The sequence below is a fragment of the Taurulus bubalis genome, assembly GCF_910589615.1.
Source record: "Taurulus bubalis genome assembly, chromosome: 18".
Lineage (NCBI taxonomy): Eukaryota > Metazoa > Chordata > Actinopteri > Perciformes > Cottidae > Taurulus > Taurulus bubalis.
In genome coordinates, this window is record NC_136606.1 from 15,760,599 (window position 1) to 15,778,145 (window position 17,547).

Here is a 17,547-nt window from a genome sequence, read left to right on the forward strand (position 1 = left end):
GTTGAAGACCTCCCGGACGGGATCCTCCGCCAGACGTTCCCAGTTCACCCTCACTACACGTTTGGGCTTGCCAGGTGTTTCTAGCCGGCTCCCCCGCCATCTGATCCAACTCACCACCAGGTGGTGATCAGTTCACTTGCCTGCTGTAGTAATCATTAGTAATATGGAAAATAATGCAATGATACCATTTGAGTATGTTGACCGTGGACCATAATTAAAGAGGATTTTGTCAGCTACTGAATCCAAACTATTACAACAGTATGTATCCTTGTGCTTGTATAAAAGGAGTGTGGTTTGAAAACGCTGTGATTTTTCTTTATGGTGTAATTTTATTTTTCCTTGTGTTTCTAAAAGAATGTTGGGCAAACATTTGAAATGTGCGAAAACAAAAAGCTCATGAGCTGAATTTCCCAAACATAGAATTTAGTATTACGGTATCAAACATACGATCAAACATCTGCAAGCAAACTCAGGGAACTTGTATTTCCAGAACTATTTATCACATAATTATTGTCTACAAAACATTTTTTCTGCCCAATCTCTAATCAAGCTGTGTCATGTCACAGATACCAGATACGTTTTTAGTTGTTAACTACAAGTAATGTGAAACCACAAAGACGAGTTCCATGTAACCTGTTTCAGGGCGTGTCAGTCAGCGTGTAAATAATAAAACTCATGGTTGAGACAGAAGTCTTCCTGTGACGGAAAGCCAAGGAATACTTGAGGAATACAAGAAAGGTCTCTGTCAGTAAGCAGAAGATTAGTTTTACTCAGATTGAGCCGGTGGTATGGGATTGTTTAGTTTATAAACAGTTGGTGTATTAATAGTAACTTTACTCGTTTGTATAGGTCAGTTTCAATAGGACTGTGTAATAGATGTATACATAACAGGCATTTAACTTGGTTGACTTATGGTGCGGCGTTAAGAATGAAGTATAGTAAATGCTAGAATAGGTTATTCTAAGTTGTAATATATTGCTAGTAAATGTATAAAGTAAAGTATATCTAGGTAAAGAGACACCAACTTTGAAAACATTTTAGAAGTTTGTAACACAGTAATGAATGCTAGTCGGCCCTCCCTTCTTTGCAGACACCATGGCATCACCAACCCCTCTGTCCAAGGCCAACACCACCTTCTCTCTGGCGCTGCTCAAAAAGTTTGGAGATGACGACAAGACAGCGAATGTCTTCTACTCCCCTTTCAGCATCTCTTCAGCTCTGGCTATGGTGATGCTGGGGGCCAGAGGCAACACAGCCACGCAGATGTCAGAGGTACAGTACACACACACACACACACACACACACACACACACACACACACACACACACACACACACACACACACACACACACACACACACACAACTGTCCTTGTGGGCTGGTGCACCTGGTTCAGGGTGATTCTGTGAAGCCTTGTTGGTTTGTCCGTTCGGTGGACAAAAGGAAGCAGGTTTCACAGTGAAGTACCATCAAAACACCACCACGAGCTGCGTCCTCTGAAATCCCCGGAAAGTCAACCCAGCATGAAAATAATTGTTATATGGTAAAAGAATTCCAAAGGATTGCTCAAGCACAGACACACCCAGATAAGGCTGGGCTGGTAGAAGTGGGAGTATGTGGGAGGGGCCAGCTTTCACTGTGAATCCACCTCAATTCTTGTCAAAACTAGTCATTTATCTTATGATTTAGTCCAATGAGGGAATTTGCATTCACTGGCTCTTGCAATATGATATGTAACTACGATCATCATCTCCTTATTTCTTTGTGCTGGAGTTTAAAACTGGAGAGAAGTGTTTTATTAATCCCAAAAATTATTGTACTCACTTATCTTGATCAGCGGTTTGACTTGGAAGGTTTAGTGTTGTGTGTGTGTGTGTGTGTGTGTGTGTGTGTGTGTGTGTGTGTGTCTGTGTGTGCATGTGTGTGTGTGTGTGTGTGTGTGTGTGTGTGTGTGTGTGTGTGTGTGTGTGTGTGTGTGTGTGTGTGTCTGTGTGTGCATGTGTGTGTGTGTGTGTCTCCAACAGCTCAAAACCACATAGTATTACATAATACACAGGAATGTAGTCCTGGCTGTTCTATTGATGGCCTACTGTGTTTTTGAAGATAACCATGTAAATAACAACGTGGTGGAGGGATGGCGTGCATCTTCATGTGGATGTTTCATTTCCATGGGTTCTCTAAAGTCTGTTTTAAAGGTGTTAAAGTGGTCCCTTTTCTTTTTCCATTTAGTCTTTTGCCATATTTTTCAGTCCGTGTTTGGATGTTGTGCATTAACCTTGACATGTAAATGATGACAGTGTTCTCAGATCCAGTATGTACAGTATGTGGAGAGTCGTGAAATACTGAAAGCCTTCAACGTAAAGGAGTACCCCTGTTCAACATATAACATGTATCATACCCATTAAGTGATGAGAAAGTCCAAGCAATCAGCTTCTTCCCAGTAGATAGTTATGAAACAATCTTTCTTTGTTATAGATTCGGTGCTGATTCCTTACTTTTTTTATGACCAATTAATAAACAAGAGAGGGCTTTGAAACCAAAAATTTTAGGAAGTATTTCAGGTGAGCGACTGCAACCCACCATCACCCAACGTAATGTAACAAACTTGCTAATGCATAGTGTGGAGCACCAACCTCAACAAGGGAAACTTGTAGAACTCATCACTTAATCGGCAAGATAACCCGTCTAATATACTGTTTACAATAGACTGGTCTGTCACGTGCTCAGTGCATCTCTGTAACACTCGTCTACTTTTTCCACAGTGCCTGAAAACCCAGGATTGTCTGGATGATGTCCACGTTAGCTTTGCCCAACTGCTGAGCGAGCTCAACAAGGCTGACGCTCCGTATGCCCTCAGTGTTGCTAACAGGCTGTACGGGGAGCAGTCCTACACGTTTGTTGAGGTGTGTGTGTTTCAGCATGTGTGTAGTTTACATATGAGGCTGAAGGGAATGAGAGACCCACATAGGAATCTTTAAGCTTTGTATAAGGAACAATGAACGAATATCCATCAAGTAAAACCATGGAAATACTTCTCCAGCTGTTACTGGACTCACGAAAGTTCAGCAAAGAGATTATTTAGGTTTGGACTCAAAAAATGTGTCATTGATGATTCCAGGATTATTTAGGAAAAACCAAGAAGCACTACAGCGCAGAGCTGGAGTCGGTGGACTTCGTATTCAGCTCAGAGGCGGCCAGGCTCAACATCAACACATGGGTGCACGAGCAGACACAAGGTGGGTCTGACACATGGAAACATGGCAGTAGACATGCTTCCATTTGTGTGGCATTGCTTCATGTTTGTGTCTCTTTTGATTTCCAGGTAAAATCAAGGACTTGCTTGCCGAGGGAGTTGTGGACAGCCTCACAAGGCTGGTGCTGGTCAATGCCATCTACTTTAAAGGCAACTGGAACGAGCAGTTTAAAGAGAGTGATACACGGGATGTTCAGTTTAGACTCAACAAGGTAACACTCAATGACAACTTGTAATTGACTAGTGTTGCACCCTTGAAACGAACTGTCCACAAACACGTCCTTCTTCAGTTTTGCAACTTTTATTTAACAAATCCCAGTTTAGTAACAAGCATACTTTGTCTTCAGCCAGTATAAAGCACGTCTGCTTCACTTCTCCCTTAAAGAGATAGCAGCTCTTTTCTAAGCTGCATGCAATACTGGCTGCCCTTGACAGCCAGTATGTGTACAGGTAATGTAATGTTCTCAAACATTGGAACAACAATATATGACTTAATTTGAACACACAATTTAAAGTAAATTGTTAGTAATGGACACAGTTGTATTAAATTAGTAAGACATATGAAATAACATATTTCAGGGCGCTATACTAGCACTGATCGACAGAAGTCAGTAAATATGGGTTTTACAACTTTATTGCATAGTAGCACAAACCATGAAGGCAATGGAGGTTGATTTTGACTTCTTCATGGAAAGAAGTGAAACAAAGTTGAAGAAGAAATAATTCAACATCCAGGCCATGGCAGGAAACCCGACCATATGAAATGGTGGAAAGACAAAAAGGGTGGAATTTGATCACTTAATAAAAAGGCATTTGCAAATTACTCAAGACTTACCGGGAGCAATTCCCAATGGCTCCGCATGAATCATAGGTTGCTACACTCCAGTAGAAGTGATGCTTCCGTTTGGTGAAGGGAAGATAATGTGTGTTGGGTAATGAACATTGGCAAATGGTTCAACAAGTGACCTGGCTTTGAACTTGTGGACTAAATGCTAGGCATGAAGGGGTTTTTCACCAGCAGGTGACAGATACCGTGATAAAGAACTAGCAATCCTAAAGATGTGTACAAAATGTACCTTGGTGTTAAGTTTCTCTTTTGTGTATTTTTCTGCTTGTTGTCAGAATGAAACCAAGTCAGTGAAGATGATGCACCAGGAATTCGAGTTCCCCTTGACTTACATCCCGGAAGCCAAATGCCAGGTAACTAGTTTGTTGATCAATTCATACAGTCTGTCAGTCAATCAAACAATTGATAATTTGTCAATACATTTGTAACGGGACGGCCCTGACCTGGTCAGAATTTAGGGGGAGCGCCTACTCCTTACGCCAGCCGCGGAAGGAGGGCCCGTTTTAGAACCATGAGGTTTCCCTCTCAATTTGCTTTCGATTACAATTTATAGAGATAATGACTGATGCTAAAAACTCCATTTGTTCAGTTTTTCCCTGTGGCCTACCTATTTCATTGAGCCACAGTGATCCACCGAACTGTTTCCTCTAACAGGAAAGGAAGATGAACCGTTTTACACACAGTGCAACCCAACCGATTACTTACATTTGACTGGATCTGGAAACGAGGCGGGATCGTGCTGGATTGTGTTCCCTGGTCAATGGCCTCGGCCCGGTGTTATCTTCTTCGTCTCGAAAAACCTGGAAGTTATCTTCTTCCATTAAACGAGAGTCCCCATTGAGTAGAGTTCTACACTCTTATTTGAGAGTATACATTTTATTTCAACAAGAGTTATTATACACACAGTATCATAACTGATTATTTTTTTGTCTTGGAGGAATTCCCCTCAGCGCTTAAGAGTCAGTTCACCAGTATCATATGTTTAAAAAGCTACAAGAGTAAAAGTCACATTGTAGTTCATTAACCGTTTCTTTTTTGTCTTGGAGGGAATCCCCTCAGCTCTTAGAAACAGTTATACAACAGGATACTATCTGCTATGACCATATATAAATGTCATTAAAATGTCATAAAAATAACTGGAATGTACTACAGCGTATTTAAGCACAATTTCACTCAAAACAATTAGCATAATGCAGCATGATAAAAAGACTATTTCAATCAAAACAATTAGTTATAATGCATCGTGATAAAAGATCATTTTACTTCAAACAACTTATAATGCATTGTGATATAAGACTATTTCACTTAAAGCAATTTAGTTATAATGCAAAATAATTATTATTATAATTATTATATTATAATGCATAAAGAGAAATGAAAAGAACTTAGAATGAAAAATAGAAGAGAAGAACTCGTACTTTACATAACCCAATCCTCAACACATTTAAAAAAATAACCACGTAGTTGTCAGAACAGGATATAGAACTTGCTGTAAAATTTGAAACCCTCTGTTGTACAGATCCTAGAGATGCCTTACCAAGGAAAGGAGCTCAGCATGCTCATCTTTTTACCCAGTGAGATAGATGACAGTACAACGGGTCTGGAGAAGGTAGGACACACACACACACACACACACACACACACACACACACACACACACACACACACACTCTCATAAAGAAGTCCACAAGATGCAGGCAAACCAATCATTGATTGTGTTTCCACCCCAGCTGGAGAAGGAGCTGACCTATGAGAACTTTGTGGAGTGGACTCGTCCAGACATTATGAGGGAAGTTGAGGTCCAGGTGGGGCTTCCTCGGTTCAAGATGGAGGAGAGCTACGACATGAAGAATGTCCTGGTCAGCATGGGCATGGTGGATGCTTTCGACGTGTCAATGAGTGACTTCTCTGGTAAGACGTGTGCCTGGATCATATCAGATATTCAATACTTATCCTACTCAGAGTCGCGGGGCGCTGGAGCCGATCCCAGTTGACTTTAGGGAAGGCAGGGTGCACCTTGGACAAGTCGCAGGGCACATATAGAGACAGACAACCATTCACACTCACATTCACACCTACGGGCAATTTAGAGTCTCCAATTAACCTAAGCTGTATGTCTTTGGACTGTGGGAGGAGCCCGGAGAACCTGGAGTGAACCCATGCTGCCACAGGGAGAACATGCTAACTCCACACAGGACTGTCCAGACAGTGTCAGATATGTTTATAATAATTCCAAGAACAGGCTTGAACTGACTCCCGTCAACATGGTCAACGTTCCCGTCGTGTAGGGTGAGAAATGGCTCTGTGTTTATTTAAAACATTCTGTCTCCGTTCTCTCCTGTGACAGGCATGGCTCCCGGCAGCGGCCTGGTGGTGTCAAAAGTCGTCCACAAGGCTTTCGTGGAAGTCAACGAGGAGGGAACTGAGGCGGCTGCCGCCACTGCTGCTACTGTGCAGTTGGAGTGCTTTGTCATGCCACGTGCCTTCATCGCAGACCACCCCTTCCTCTTCTTCATCCGACATAACCCGTCCATGAGCGTTCTCTTTGCTGGCCGATACTGCTCCCCAAAGTGATCACGTCGTTGTGAGCAGGGTTTCTCAGTTCCCAATAGCTAATCACACTCTGAGTCCTTTAGCCTTCTGAACCCCTGAGCCCCCAAAAATGGGGACTCAGCCCTTCGTCGAACGTCTTCATCGATCTCCCAAGCCCTACCAGTCCATATATGGGCTTCTAGTGTGATACAGCAACAACAACTTGTACTGAGTTTCAAATTGATTTTCCTGATGACGCGTGTATTTTATAAATAGCCTTTGTCTGCTGTAGCTGAGTAGGAAAATCTCTGTGTATCATTTTCTATCTCAGACAAACACTCTGATCTGTTGCACCCACACATCATTAGTAATATGCAATATAATGTAATGTTGCCATTGTTGATCGTGGACCATAATAAAAGAAGCGCAGACACAGGGACGGCAAGGTAAGGGTAGGAATGGGTTTATTCAAAGAACACTTGTGATTAGTAGAGCAGGAGGTGAGGTGGTGTGAGCGACAGCGGCTGGGCAGAAGCGCAGGCATGGGAATCCTGGGCACAGGGAACAGGGGTTAGTAAAAAGTCACATACAAGATAAATCACTCTGAGTCGTTGAAAGGATTTAGCGTGTCTGAGAGTCACAATACCACTGAGATGGCAAAATAATCTGGCCCAAAAGTAATCGGATCGGATTACGGCTATCGGATTGGATCAAATCTTGAAAATGGGTTTTTCAAAAGAAAAAAAGGATTCAGAAATTGGATTGGATCACGTAATCCAATCTTGTTGATCTGGATCAAACCTTGAGTTTGGGTTTTTCTAAACTCCTAAAAATCAGGATTAAACTGATCCCAGCAGGAGGGTGGATTCATGGTGGATATTAGTAATAAAACTAAGTCACTAAAATTGGTTAGTTAAAAAATACAACATTTATATCATGCATTTTACAGTATTTATATTTATTCATCAATTTCACTTGAATTGTTCAACAGGAAGTACATAAAGTAGGTAGGCTATGGAGGCTAGCAACCTTTCAGTTCAGCAAATTATAAATTATAAATATTTCGGCCCCATAAATTAATCCCCCAAACTGCCTTTGTTCATTAAACATTAAACACACTGACACAATCATCAGTCATGGACTAATCAAAAATAGAGTAACAATTGCATCTTTTATTGGTCGTCCAGTCGGACCTTCATTCTGACAGAATGCGGAGGTTGGTCAGTGTCTCCAACGGGCTCAGGTGCATCAGGGACGTCATCACAGAGAAGGACTTTGCGCCATGTTGTGTAGGACAATGAAAAGTATCCATAATGTATTTGTGAGTAAAGTATGTATTTATTTATTTGGTGTAGGTCTCAGATGAGCGGACTGCCTGTTTCCAAGAAATGGACAATGGAGGGGGATGTTTATATTGTTTGTTTGCTGTTCCGTTCAGTCCTATTTTCTGTTCAAATAAAGCATATTGGAGTGACCCCACACTATTCTACCTGTTGTTCTTTACGTAGCTATTGTGATAGTCCCATTTAGACCACAGTTAATCCAGATTTGGTAATCCTTAATAGTTTGAATCCGGATCAGAGTAATCCAATCCCACATTGCATTGAAAAACCGGCATAAAAATAAAATGGATTACGTGATCCTGGATAGCAGAAAAAGAGATTTCCAAATCTGGATCAATTTGATCCAGATTAAAACTTTTGAAAAACCGGCCCCTAGAGAGAGGGAAGCCGGGTATTTGACAGGAAAGATTTGATGGGATGATTGTATACAGGTGCTGGAGATGACGTCCAAGTGCGGGGATGAGCCCAGGTGCTGAAAGCCCCACACACACACACACACACACACGTATACAGAGAATGAACAGGGGAAACAGGGAAGCGGCAGAGCCGACACACACATACTCAGAACACAGGGGGAAAATACAGAGAAAAAACAAAAAAAGGACTGCAGTCACAGCCGAGCCGTGACATTTTGTCAGCTACTGAATCCAAACCATTACAACAGTACGTATCTTTGTGCTTGCATAACAATAGTGTGTTTTGAAGACACTGTGATTTTTCTTCATGGTAGAATTTTATTTTTCCTTGTGTTTCTGAAAATGTTTGGCAAACATGTGAAATGTTCGAAAACAAAAAGCTCATGAGCTGTATTTCCCAAAGTAACGTGTGATGTCATAAGAGGTAGGCTCATTAATAGGAGGTACATCCCCTCCCAGTGGTTGCAGCAGGGACTACAATCCAGCATGACATCGAATGAATAAACTACAATTCCCAGTCAGCAGTGCAGCCAGGCCCAAGGCCGCTGCCCAGCTGAAAGGGATGAGGCTGATTACCCTGGACAGCTGGTGTGAGGGAGAACCAAGGACAGGAGTAGAGGAAGGAGAGTTGGAGATACTTTAAAGAACCAAGGAACCAGGAGTATTTATGTTTTGTGTAACGACCTTTGGTTGGATTTAAGTTTGACCTTTTTGCTAAGAAGCATCTAAATACAGACCTTTGAGTTAACAAACCCCCTGCTTGTCATCTCGATCTGTACACCCACGCCTCACCTCACGATCCCGACCTCTCAAGACATCATAATGGTGGAGAATGCCAAACGCAGAAGACAAACAGTCTTTGGTGGGAAAAGGGGATTAAAACCACGTGCCACTGCAGAACTACAACCCTAACAACAATGCAAGAAAAAAGAGACGCAGCAAAAACATTGTTAACTGAGTACCTTACATATTTTGAGTGTGTGTGTGTGGCCTTCAAAGAGATTACATCAGATGTACAGATTGAGCGTGACTGTCACTCATTTCGGCCTTAAGCCACGCCCTCCCGCCACACATCGTATTTCTGCGCGCTGCAAACGGCACTAACCCACCGGCCCCTCCCCTCCCTCACAGAAACGTAGCGTACAAAGTTATCTCTGCTCAGCATGATCATTGCACTCAATTTTCTCAGCTGATTAGTGCAAACAACTAAATGGATTTAGCAATGAAAAAATAATGACCACTTAAAAGTTGAATTTGAAATAAAAATGGGTTTACAGTGTGCGGACTCATAGTTGTATGCCTAATGCATCTTTTAGGTGTGGGTTCCCTCATTGTACGAGAGCTTTTTCTAAGTTTCAGCATTCAGAACACACACGTTTTGGCATAAACATGGAAAGAGGCATTTACTGTCACTTCGAGTTGCTAACTGACATTAACGTGTTGCATGCCTTGGACCTATCCATTGAAGAATGCGGAAAAGAAATCGAGAAGTATTTAATGATAAAAGCAAAGAACACAGATGTCCAATCCGTCGTCTCCCAGGATGAAGGTGGGGAGTTGAATCTTCGCCTCATCCAGCTACTGATGGCCTACTTTGACGAGAGAACAGAGGGACTGATACTCCGTGCTGATGTAAGTTGGTTTGTTTATGTCTATACTATAACTGTACACACAATTTCATTCTTAATTTGGATTGTCCATGTTCTACAGACGTCTGCAACTACACCCTGACCCTTACAGCCAGTCCAAGACTGATACTGCTGTGTAAGTGTCATAAAAGTTAGACAGTGATTTATATTCTTTGCTCTATGACAGTTTAATTCTCTTTCATTATGTCTCTCACTGGAAAAGAGGGACAAAGGCCAACCAGGGGAAGGTGGTGTCGACAAAGACCAAGAAGCTGGTCCAGAAAATAGCAGCAATTGTCAATCCCCATGTGGCCACGCTTATCAAAAACCTCCTGGACTTTGAGTGGGGCTTTATGTAGCCTACTGCATATTTCCACACAGGACCTCACATAGGAAAAAAGAACACCAGGCTGCAGTGAGCTATCTCTCCTTGCTCCTAAGGCAAGACGTTTTTAATTTGTGTTCTGTTCAGTTCTATCCTTAAACGTGCAGTTCCAGACTTTCTCTTTTCCAAATTGTATTTGTTGAGTTGTAGATTGTTGAGAATGTGTTTAACATGATTCAGGGTTCTGGTCTGAATGTATTGTACATTAATGTAATTACTTCACATTTTGTATTGCTATTGAATGTGTTTGCATTTGCTTAAATGAATCAAATTTGATATGGGCTTTTATTATTATTATTATTATTTTTTTTTATGTGATCACTGTTGAATGTGTTTGACACAGCTGTAGCTTTAGTAAAAGCATATTATTTTAAGGCCATTTCTTGTTTGAGTCGTTTCTATGCGAGCAATTTTAAGGGATTTTATTTTGAAATGTAACATTTTTAAATCATTAGCTTCTAGCAGTGTCATACTGTAAATATACATTCTACAGTACTGTAATACATTTTACGGTAATTAACTGTTCATGGACGTTACAGTAGGAACACTAAAATAACAGTATAATGCCTTTTCTATACAGCACTGTACTGTAATATTTGCTACAGTATTAAGCAGTTTTTGTAAATTACTGTAGGTATGCTGTATGCTGTAGAATTACAGTTGAATATAGGAAGCTGTAGCTGCCAGTTGTTTAATGTAATTTAACGGGGAAATTTGTTACAGTGTATTGACAAAAAATAATTTATTAAATACTTTCTAGAACATATGACTTTTGTAAATAATTAATTTGCATAGACACCACCAACGATGCAGCTATTTTCAAAATAATCTTAAATTATGAATGAAAACCACCACTTACTTAGTTCAATATTACCAGTATATCTAGGTAAAGAGACACAAACTTTGAAAACATTTTAGAAGTTTGTAACACAGTAATGAATGCTAGTCGGCCCTCCCTTCTTTGCAGACACCATGGCATCACCAACCCCTCTGTCCAAGGCCAACACCACCTTCTCTCTGGCGCTGCTCAAAAAGTTTGGAGATGACGACAAGACAGCGAATGTCTTCTACTCCCCTTTCAGCATCTCTTCAGCTCTGGCTATGGTGATGCTGGGGGCCAGAGGCAACACAGCCACGCAGATGTCAAAAGTAGGACACACACACACACACACACACTGTCCTTGTGAAAAGTAAAAGATCAACATGAATGGCTTTGCGGGCCGGTGCACCTGGTTCACACACTTCATATACTTACACATGCATACTTTGCATTTTTGCACTTCTCTAATGCTATAGTTTAATTTAATTTCCTAAATTAATACTCTGCGCTGTACATATCTTTCATCTCAGCTGTTTTTATTTTTGTATATATCTTTCATCCCTGTTTTTATATTTTATTTTGTGCCTGTAAGTTGCTGCTTCCCCGACAACAAATTTCCTCTTGGGGATTAATAAAGTATATATTCATTCATTCATTCAGGGTGATTCTGTGAAGCCTCGTTGGTTTGTCCGTTTGGTGGACAAAGGGATGCAGGTTTCACATCTGAAACTTCCTGCTAACTATTAATGCAATGATTTAGTCCAAGGTGGGAATTTTCATTTCCATGGGTTCTCTAAAGTTTGTTTACAATAGACTGGTCTGTCACGTGCTCAGTGCATCTCTGTAACACTCGTCTACTTTTTCCACAGTGCCTGAAAACCCAGGATTGTCTGGATGATGTCCACGTTAGCTTTGCCCAACTGCTGAGCGAGCTCAACAAGGCTGGCGCTCCGTATGCCCTCAGTGTTGCTAACAGGCTGTACGGGGAGCAGTCCTACAAGTTTGTTGAGGTGTGTGTGTTTTAGCATGTGTGTAGTTTACACATGAGGCTGGAGGGAATGAGAGACCCACATAGGAATCTTTAAGCTTTGTATAAGGAACGATGAACGAGTATCCATCAAGTAAAACCATGGAAATACTTCTCCAGCTGTTACTGTATTCACGAAAGTTCATCAAAAAGATGATTTATTTTTAGGTGATCCGACTCAATTTGTCGCTGATTATTCCAGGATTATTTAGGAAAAACCAAGAAGCACTACAGCGCAGAGCTGGAGTCGGTGGACTTCGTATTCAGCTCAGAGGCGGCCAGGCTCAACATCAACACATGGGTGCACGAGCAGACACAAGGTGGGTCTGACACATGGAAACATGGCAGGAGACATGCTTCCATTTGTGTGGCATTGCTTCATGTTTGTGTCTCTTTTGATTTCCAGGTAAAATCAAGGACTTGTTGGCCGAGGGAGTTGTGGACAGCCTCACAAGGCTGGTGCTGGTCAATGCCATCTACTTCAAAGGAAACTGGAACAAGCAGTTTCAAGAGAGTGATACACGGGATGCTCAGTTTAGACTCAACAAGGTAACACTCAATGACAACTTGTAATTGACTAGCACTGATCGACAGAAGTCAGTAAATATGGGTTTTCAAACTTTATTGCATAGTAGCACAAACCATGAAGGCAATGGAGGTTGATTTTGACTTCTTCATGGAAAGAAGTGAAACAAAGTTGAATAAGAAATAATTCAACATCCAGGCCATAGCAGGAAACCCATCCATATGAAATGGTGGAAAGACAAAAAGGGTGGATGTTGAATAATTTAATCACTTAATAAAAAAGCATTTGTCTGACACTTTTTTATTGCAAATTAGTCATGACTTGCAGGGAGCGTTTCCCAATGGCTACGCGTGAATCATAGGTTGCTATACGCTCCAGTAAAAATAATGCTTCCATTTGGTGAAGGGGAGAGAATGTGTGTTGGGTAATGAAGCAGAGTTTGAGTCAATAGGCACATCAATGTATTGGTACGACATTGACAAATGGTTCACCAGAGTCACAAATGTAAAGATGTTGGACTTGGAGTCATAACAAGTGACCTGCTTTGAACTTGTGGACTAAATGCTAGAAGTGCATGAAGGGATTTTTCACCAGCAGGTGACAGAAATCGGGAAAAAGAACCAGCAATCCTTTTGACCCCGACAGTGATGTCACTATTTACAACTGACCACACTCTGCAGTACACTTTTACATCACTGCACCAAAAAGATGTGTGCAAAATGTCCTTTGGTGTTAAGTTTCTCTTCAAGCTTTGTCTATTTTTCTGCTTGTTGTCAGAATGAAACCAAGTCAGTGAAGATGATGCACCAGAAATCCAAGTTCCCCTTGACTTACATCCCGGAAGCCAACTGCCAGGTAACTAGTTCATTGATCAATCCGTACTGTCTGTCAGTCCATCAAACAATTGATAACTTCTTAATACATAAAAAAATCATGATATGGAATTTGCTGTAAAATTTGAAACCCTCTGTTATACAGATCCTAGAGATGCCTTACCAAGGAAAGGAGCTCAGCATGCTCATCTTTTTACCCAGTGAGATAGAGGACAGTACGACTGGTCTGGAGAAGGTAGGACACACACACACACACACACACACACACACACACACGCACACACACACACACACACACACACACACACATCCCACAAATCCCACACATCGCACACACACACACACACACACACACACACACACACACACACACACACACACACACACACATACACACATTATTGATTGTGTTTCCACCCCAGCTGGAGAAGGAGTTGACCTATGAGAACTTTGTGGAGTGGACTCGTCCAGACATTATGAGTGAAGTTGAGGTCCAGGTGGGGCTTCCTCGGTTCAAGATGGAGGAGAGCTACGACATGAAGAATGTCCTGGTCAGCATGGGCATGGTGGATGCTTTCGACGTGTCAATGTGTGACTTCTCTGGTAAGACGTGTGCCTGGATCATATCAGATATTCAATTCTTATCCTACTCAGAGTCGCGGGGCGCTGGAGCCGATCCCAGTTGACTTTAGGGAAGGCAGGGTGCACCTTGGACAAGTCGCAGGGCACATATAGAGACAGACAACCATTCACACTCACATTCACAGTCCAGACAGTGTCAGATATGTTTATAATAATTCCAAGAACAGACTCACGAAACCTGAACTGACTCCCGTCAACATGGTCAACGTTCCCGTCGTGTAGGGTGAGAAATGGCACTGTGTTTATTTAAAACATTCTGTCTCCGTTCTCTCCTGTGACAGGCATGGCTCCCGGCAGCGGCCTGATGGTGTCAAAAGTCGTCCACAAGGCTTTCGTGGAAGTCAACGAGGAGGGAACTGAGGCAGCGGCTGCTACTTTGCATAGGCAGTCTTTCTATAGTCAGGCATTAATCAGGCCAAGTGCCTTCATCGCAGACCACGCCTTCCTCTTCTTCATCCGACATAACCCGTCCATGAGCGTTCTCTTTGCTGGTCGATACTGCTCCCCTGAGACAGAGGTTCTCAAACGGGGGTATGTGAGATATTTAAAAAATATATTTAAATTAGCATAAATTCAAAAAGTGTAAGTCTATAAACTGTATTTTGTATGCTGTGGCACAGGGCTATGTACTACCTCTTTTTGTTCAGCCAAAATCCTGTGAAAAAATATTTCACAGAGGGTACATCCCTGAAAAAAGGTTGAAAACCACTTCTCTAAGTGATCACGTCGTTGAGAGCAGTGCTTCTCAACAGGAGGGGTACAATAAATCTACTATTGTAGCAGTATACAATTTTATTAGCATTACTGGAAGAATGTTGAGAATCAACACTCTGTAGTTCCCTCTAGCTACTCACACTCTGAGTCCTTTATCTTTAACACCAGAATGACAAGTAGTTTTGAAATCTCCAAAGTGTGGCTTCTTGTTTGCATACCCATGTGTGTTTCTGGAGCATTGTTTAGTTGCACTGTTTTATCTTTTGCACCTAATCTCATCTTTAGGATTTGGTTTACTTTGTCTGTAATGCACGTATGGCCCTGTTTGCTGCACCCTTTACACCCTACCCAAGTTAATCTATACCTTTTTGAAGTGTGTTATCATAATTATGCAGATGACACACAACTTCCCCAAGGTTCAATACTGGGGCCTCTTCTGTTCAACATCTACATGCTTCCACTGGCTCAGATTATGAAAAACAACAAAGTGTGCTATCATAATTATGCAGATGACACACAACTCTACATAACTATATCACCAGGGGACTATAGTCCCATACAAGGGCTGGCTAAATGCATTGAAGACATCAATAACTGGATGTGCCAGAATTTTCTTCAATTAAATCAAGATAAAACAGAAGTAATTGTTTTTGGTCCCAAGGACGAACGATTGAAAGTCAGCGCTCAGCTTCAATCACTAATGTTAAAAACCTCAAACCAAGCCAGAAATCTAGGTGTAGTTATGGATTCAGACCTCAACCTGAACAGCCATATCAAGTCAATTACAAAATCGGCCTACTATCACCTGAAGAATATATCAAGGGTTAGAGGACTTATGTCGCAACAGGATCTGGAGAAACTTGTCCATGCATTTATCTTCAGTAGACCTGACTACTGTAACGGTGTGTTCACAGGCCTCTGTAAAAAGTCAATCAGGAAGCTGCAGCTGATTCAGAACGCTGCAGCTCGAGTCCTCACTAAGACCAGGAAAGTGGATCACATCCCTCCAGTTCTGAGGTCTTTGCACTGGCTCCCTGTCAAACAAAGAATTGACTTTAAAATCCTGCTGCTGGTTTATAAAGCACTGAATGGTTTAGGGCCTAAGTATGTTTGTGATCTGCTGCTACCTTATGAACCATCCCGGCCCCTCAGGTCGTCTGGGACGGGTCTACTTTCTGTTCCAAGAGTCAGAACTAAACATGGAGAAGCAGCGTTCAGCTTTTCTGCTCCACACATCTGGAACAAGGTCCCTGAAAGCTGCAGGTCAGATTTAATTGCTGCATCACACTACTGCATTTTATTTCTTACACTGCACTGCAACTTGTATTCAATTTTTATTTAGCTTTTTGACTGTTTTAATGTTTTTAAATTTCTCTGCATTATGTTTTGATGCTTTTAATGGTTTTATGTGAAGCACTTTGAATCGCCTTGTTGTTGAAATGTGCAATACAAATAAACTTGCCTTGCCTTTAAAGCCTGACACCCTGAGAAAGAAGTTGCCTTAATCACAATTTCTCTTTTTTCTACGTCAACTTTACTTTTATACCCTATGAAAATACCACTGTTGCAAGATTTGCTGCACTTTATCTACAGAACATTTCATATGTTCAGATAACCAAAGAGAATAATGTGATAAAATCAAACTGTCAGATAGAAATGTCCTTAGTGACACTCCTGTTTCTACATCTAAAATGTTTCATTACAGAAATGTTATTTAAAATATAACTAGACCTCCATGTTTGAATAGTGTAACATCCCCAGGTTTGAGGGTTCAAACTGTGGTTTTCTTTAACGAACACGTTATTCTTTTGAATAGAGTTTGCATCTGTCCAGAGTGCAAAAGAGAAGCAGCTAAGGTGCAGTGCAATGTGATGGATAATATAACGAAGACAGTATAAACATATATATACATTATATATATATATATATATATATATATATATATATATATATATATATATATACACACATATACATACATACACACACATACATACATACATACATACATACATACATATACATATATACATATATATATACATAAACATCACATAGGAAGACGAGGGGTTTGTCGTCCCCAGTACACAAAGGGACTACATAATGTATGTCAGTAAATGATCATACCTAAATGCATCAAAACCCTCACCGACACTCTCCTGGACCCCTTACAGTTCACCTACAGGGCCAACAGGCCTGTAGACGATGCATTCATCATGGCCCTCCACCTCATCCTCCAGCATCTGGACTCATCAGGAATCGCCAGGATCCTGTTTGTAGATTTCAGCTCTGCCTTCATCGTCCCTTCTCTGCTGCAGGACAAGCTTTGCCAGCTGCACGTGCCCAACTCACCTGCAAGTGGATAACAGACTTCCTGTCTGACAGGAAGCGGCATGCGAAGCTGGGAAAACATGTTTCAGCCTCTCGGGACATCAGTACCGGTTCTCCCCAAGGCTGCGTTCGTTCCCCTCTGCTCTTCTCCCTGTACACCAACAGCTGCACCTCCAGTCACTAGTCGGTCAAGCTCAGGAAGTTTTGCGGATGACACCACCGTCATTGGACTCATCTCTGGTGGGGATGA

General features: G+C 41.6%; 2 protein-coding genes across 2 annotated transcripts; both read left to right on the forward strand.

Moving 5' to 3' along the window:
• The first annotated feature begins 668 nt into the window (after window positions 1-668).
• LOC306750659 (leukocyte elastase inhibitor-like) lies at window positions 669-8,104 on the forward strand. Its single transcript, XM_079234125.1, has 9 exons — window positions 669-738; window positions 1,091-1,272; window positions 2,763-2,903; window positions 3,119-3,236; window positions 3,323-3,465; window positions 4,376-4,453; window positions 5,620-5,709; window positions 5,831-6,011; window positions 6,448-8,104. Exons 2-9 carry the CDS (start codon window positions 1,096-1,098, stop codon window positions 6,672-6,674), a joined length of 1,155 nt encoding a protein of 384 aa, XP_079090251.1. The 5' UTR covers window positions 669-738; window positions 1,091-1,095; the 3' UTR covers window positions 6,675-8,104.
• A 3,272-nt stretch (window positions 8,105-11,376) lies between these two features.
• LOC306750823 (leukocyte elastase inhibitor-like) lies at window positions 11,377-17,332 on the forward strand (the record flags this gene model as incomplete). Its single annotated transcript, XM_079234297.1, has 9 exons — window positions 11,377-11,553; window positions 12,094-12,234; window positions 12,454-12,571; window positions 12,658-12,800; window positions 13,555-13,632; window positions 13,756-13,845; window positions 14,033-14,213; window positions 14,534-14,787; window positions 17,141-17,332. 9 exons carry the CDS (start codon window positions 11,377-11,379, stop codon window positions 17,330-17,332), a joined length of 1,374 nt encoding a protein of 457 aa, XP_079090423.1.
• Window positions 17,333-17,547: the final 215 nt, after the last annotated feature.